The sequence below is a fragment of the Procambarus clarkii genome, chromosome 8 (genome assembly GCF_040958095.1).
Source record: "Procambarus clarkii isolate CNS0578487 chromosome 8, FALCON_Pclarkii_2.0, whole genome shotgun sequence".
NCBI lineage: Eukaryota > Metazoa > Arthropoda > Malacostraca > Decapoda > Cambaridae > Procambarus > Procambarus clarkii.
The window spans coordinates 47,316,539-47,322,205 of NC_091157.1; the positions used below are offsets into that span (position 1 = coordinate 47,316,539).

Below are 5,667 nucleotides of genomic sequence, written 5' to 3' on the forward strand. Positions count from 1 at the left end.
AAGGAAGGATTAAGATAGGAATTTCCTTAGGTACTTTCGGTATTTAATAATACTTCTTCAGAAGGATGGATTTACAGTTTAGTGGTGTAGGACACCACTGAACTGTAAATCCGTCTTTCTGAAGATGTATACGAAAGTACTTAATGATAATTCCTGTCTTAATCCTCCCTTTCTTCCTTCCCTTCTTCGTGGTCTGACAGTCACATTGTTTTTCACGTGTTAATTTCTTCCTGATTTACACACACACACATACACACAGACACACACACACACACACACACACACACACACACACACACACACACACACACACACACACACACACACACACACACACACACTATCTATAACCGCATTGTTGCCGTCATATTTAATCAAACATGACCCAGAGTGGTTAGCCTTTGTGGGTGTCCCAGTGTGGTCGATCTGCATGACAATCCCAAAGTGGTAAACTTACTATGTCCCCCCTCCACAGCAGCTGCCACACAGAGATGAAATTTTACCCCATATTGTTTCCAAACATTTTCTTACATGTCAGAAGACCACCATGACAGCTTCAACGTTCATATCTCCTGCAGCCTCCATGGTAATTCCTATACCAGCTTAGTCTACCATCTCAAGTCCTTGTCTGGGTCTCCTGTTATTCTCTGTGGGGTTGTAAATCACTGCTACTATAACTCTATCCCCTTTTCTATTATGCCTGAAAAGTAGTTTTGTACATTGACGGTGTAGATATCGTTTTCTTTTAATATCCATGTGACATTAACACCACTTTCACTGCTTTTCTTCCTTTCTCTACTGTCTAGCATTCCTTTATTAAAGGTAACAACTACCATATTATTAGCTTTGTTACCATCGTGTCTACTATGGCTGGTCAAGTCTCCACTATTTCCTTTATCTGTTTACAAGACTTAATGGCATATTGCCTTTGGCCGCTGGTCTGGGGGGGAAGATGGAGAAGGGTAGCAGAGTGGGGGGCGCTGGAGTGAATGTTCAGTGTGGTGGGTGTTCATGGTTCTGGTTGTGGAAGGAATTCAAGGGCACAGGAAAGTAGAGTAGGGGGAATGGAAGGAGAGGAGAGGGTTTTCAAGGGGGAATTAATCCTCTTTGGTGGAGGGGTCGACCATCCTGTGATCCCTGGTGTGTATATTTCGATGTATCCTGACCCCTAGAATAAGCCTGCGTTCACTTTTTTCTGAAGTTTGTCCATCTATTTCATTTTTTATTATATCCAGAATATATATATATATATATATATATATATATATATATATATATATATATATATATATATGCAACTGAAAACTCGGGACCACAGGATCACAAGTCCAGCGTGCTGTCCGCTCGGCTCCTTGGTGAGTATATGTATATATGCACAGAGAGCCAAAGACGAGAGCCTGTTTAACTACGGGCTCACCATAGCCCGTGCTGCATGGACGTTCTGAGTTGCTAAATCTGAAAAAAACATCAGAGAAGAGCGCTCCTAGGGTGTTGGGTGTCGGCCTCCGTTGCACCTGGCGGCCGCTCCCCCGCCACCCACACGACCATCATGACCCGTAAACTCTGATCACTCACATTAGTCTGATTACAAGGCATTAGGGGCACACTCGCAGACGCCTTACTGCGGGGTCTGCCTTGCCGCAGTGCTACTCTGCCTCGTTGAGTCCCTGTGCGGGGTATGCATCTGCCTCGTTGCCACAGCTTGCCTCGCAGCCAGAGCCTGCCTCGCTGACAGAGCCTGCCTCGCTGTCAGAGCCTGCCTCGCTGTCAGAGCCTGCCTCGCTGCCAGAGCCTGCCTCGCTGTCAGAGCCTGCCTCGCTGCCAGAGCCTGTCTCGTTGACAGGGCCTGCCTCGCTGCCACAGCCTGCCTCGTTGCCACAGCCTGCCTCACTCGACATCATCCTGCGCTCAGCAGTGGTATAAAACTCATCTGCTATGTCGGACCAGATTTCATATCCTGCTGTCCATGACAAGAACCAAATTTAAGCAGTTGTAACAGAAAGAGAACAACAACAACAACAACAACAACAACAACAACAACAACAACAACAACAACAACAACAACAACAACAATAATAATAAGGTAAGGGAACTATCAAGAGAAAGCGCCAAGCCGACATGACAATATAGCACCGGAAAGGGGGTCAGGATGTGGGATGGGACGAGGGGAAAGGAATGGTGCCCAACCACTTGGACGGTCTGGGATTGAACGATAACCTTATTGCATGATGTAGGCTGCTGCTTCCTATATTACAATCGCGAGAGAACTCCTTTTCCGCCAAAATGCACTTGAACTTCGTACATATAAGTACTCTCTACAGTATATAGTCTTGAGAGTATACGTACTCTCTATAGTATATAGTCTTGAGAGTATACGTACTCTCTATAGTATATAGTCTTGAGAGTATACGTACTCTCTATAGTATATAGTCTTGAGAGTATACGTACTCTCTATAGTATATAGTCTTGAGAGTATACGTACTCTCAATTGCAATTGATATACTCTCGTTAGTTGCAGTAGCAAAAGCAGTAAAGCACTTTACCTTCTCTTTGACTTGACTGGTAAATAGGCTCGGATGCTTCACAGATCATTTCCGCAATTGTTTCTCAAGAGGATTTGCAAATGCCTGCCGGGTCTCTGGACAAATATCTCAAGCCATTAACGTTCAATTTTTTTCTACCAAGTTTTTGACCGAGAAAAGGCTTCAGAGAGACGGCTAATTGTGTCTCTGAATGAAGAATCACTTAATTTGCTTCAACTCACTGATTTGATGAAAACTGTTAATTGCCGACATTTTTGTTTTTTCAGTGACTTGTAAATCATTAATTTTATCGTCTGGTAATTGATCATGAGTATATTGATCATGTGCTTGCATGGTTAGATTCACAGTGTCTATGAACGTTGCAGTTCGTGGTAACAATCTACTTTTTACAAATGAAATATTCTGGTTTTCCATTCATTTCAAATAAAAACAGTACAAGCCATTGTACTTAAACTGTATAATCCAGCGTTCTAAATCAAATCCCTCGTTTTTTTGCTATATTGGTTCGGAGCATCAAGAGGAAGTATGGGCCAATAGGCCCTCTGCAGTTACTTCCATTCATATGTTCTCTTATCCAATTTATACCCATTGATTCGTGTTCTGTCTTACCTTTGTCACCTCTGAGATAGGTACCTGAGATTGGTTTTGGGTGATACCTCACCCAAAACTATTGTACCATATCACCTCACCCAAATGCGAGTATAAGACTGGATGCACATTTCGTGTTTTACAGGTTACAGTTGTGAGTGTAAACTAATGTCTTTGAACATGTAATTAGTTATTACGAAACGCGTTCAGGCGTCGCGTCAGACTAGAAATAAAAATAAATTTTGCAGAATTGATTTTTCTATTACCATCGACAGTGAGAAGAAACATAAAATAATATTGAGAAAATTCATGTTAGAATTATTAATCTTACCTTTTCGGTCATATTTAATTATGAACACACACACACACACACACATATATATATATATATATATATATATATATATATATATATATATATATATATATATATATATATATATATATATATATATATATATATATATATATATATATACATATATATATATATATATATATATATATATATATATATATATATATATATATATATATATATATATACATATATATATATATATATATATACATATATATATATATATATATATATATATATATATATATATATATATATATATATATATATATATATATATATATTTATATTTATATCTGTGTGTCTGTGTGTGTGTGTACTCATTTCTAAAGATAGCATTTACAGGTAAGTTTCATCCCCAACTTCAGTCAGGTGCGTTTTACCCTAATGAAACGATGTGTGAAATCTGACCCGTTGTGATTGATTGAAAAAATATAATTTGATGAGTTTAGCCAATCAAAGCGAGGCAAGGCAGGATATTACGCATTGCCATTGGTCGAGGTTGCCTACCACCCCCTTTCCCCCCTACCCTCCCAGTTTTAACAACCCTCTATCACCCCCTCTTCCACTTTCAATCCCCGGGAGTGTGTAATTAATCACCGCAGTGGATTCTTAAGAACTTGAAGGAAGAGCAGTCAAGCTTCTTTGGGCCTGATAAGCCAACGAAGAATGGGAATTAAGTAGTCATTTGGACAGTTCATTTTGTGAATGGCTGCTCCATTAGGCCGGACATTTCTTGCATGGTCCAAAAATGCAGTTACAAGGAAAGGAAATTATCAGGAGGAAGCGCTACGCCAGTTTGACTAAATTGCGCTTTGAAGGGCCTTGAGGACCAGGAGCTGGGATATGAGGACCAGGAGCTGGGATATGAGGACCAGGAGCTGGGATATGAAGACAAAGAGCTGGGATATGAGGACCAGGAGCTGGAATATGAGGACCAGGAGCTGGGGTATGAGGACCAGGAGCTGGGATATGAGGACCAGGAGCTGGGATATGAGGACAAGGAACTGGGATATGAGGACAGGGAGCTGGGATATGAGGACCAGGAGCTGGGATATGAGGACCAGGAACTGCGATATGAGGACAAGGAGCTGGATTATGAGAACATGGAGCTGGGATATGAGGACCAGGAGCTGGGATATGAGGACCAGGCGCTGGGATATAAGGACAAGGTATTGGGATATGAGAACAGGGAGCTAGAATGAGGACGTCAGTGCATGAATGGTGCCCTACCACTCTGACCATTGGAAATCGAACGCCAAAATTGCAAAAAAAAATGCAATATCGTATTCCATGTTGCAAACAACCAAGAATACATAGTGGCCTAGAGTAACCAGATATATTAGTAAACAATTGTGTCAAGAAGCTACATGGATAATCGGCTTGTTTGCAAATCTGAGCTTTGGGGTCTGTCAAGTATTGATTCCCGGAGAAAATCTCCGATTTGGGTTGAGGTTAAGGTTAATTATCTGTCAGTCTCTGAAGGATAATTACATGTATCATACTGACCAGCCAGCAAGTATACTTTTGTCCTGGACATAGTCCAGAGCTTGAGTAAACTCTCAGTGTATGTGTACCGAGAACTAGGGGGTATACCTCTAGGTGTATATATTCCTGTGAATCTTCCATTATAATATACACCATATAGGATGTATATTATAATATACACCATACATGATGGTCTCAAGCCCGTTGGAGAGAGAGAGAGAGACATAAATAGTGAAGCTAGATTTAGGGTTTTCACCGTTAATTTCCCCTCACCGATAATTTCCCCCACCGCTAACTTCCTCTCATGCTTTTCCCCCAACCTCTAAAGTTAACCCTCTTTTTCTTGCTTTCTATTTTTCCATTATCTTCCCAACTTTTTATTTCAACTTCCCTCTATTAATTCACACTCCACATCCTCACTTCACACTCCACATCCTCATCACCACCTCACACTCCACACCCTCATCATCACCTCACACTCCCTCATCTTCAATGCCCTCATTAGCTTGGCCTTAGTTTGGGGTCATCATTAGTTTCCTTAAAAATATGGCTTCGAACTTCTTGTGCACATGCGGGTGTGAGGAGGAAAGCTTTGTGCTGAGGGTGGAAGCTGGGTGCTGGGGGTGGAAGCTGGGTGCTGGGGTACAAGCAGGGTACTGGGGGTGGAAGCTGGGTGTTGGGCTACAA

General features: G+C 41.4%; 1 protein-coding gene across 1 annotated transcript; it reads right to left on the bottom strand.

Annotated features, from left to right (window-relative positions):
- Window positions 1–1,646: 1,646 nt before the first annotated feature.
- Window positions 1,647–2,592, bottom strand: LOC138361041 (paraneoplastic antigen Ma6E-like). The gene is made up of 2 exons (XM_069320517.1): window positions 2,544–2,592; window positions 1,647–1,960 (listed from the first exon to the last, which is right to left on the bottom strand). The coding sequence occupies exons 1-2, from the start codon at window positions 2,590–2,592 to the stop codon at window positions 1,647–1,649; spliced, it is 363 nt and encodes a 120-aa protein (XP_069176618.1).
- Window positions 2,593–5,667: the final 3,075 nt, after the last annotated feature.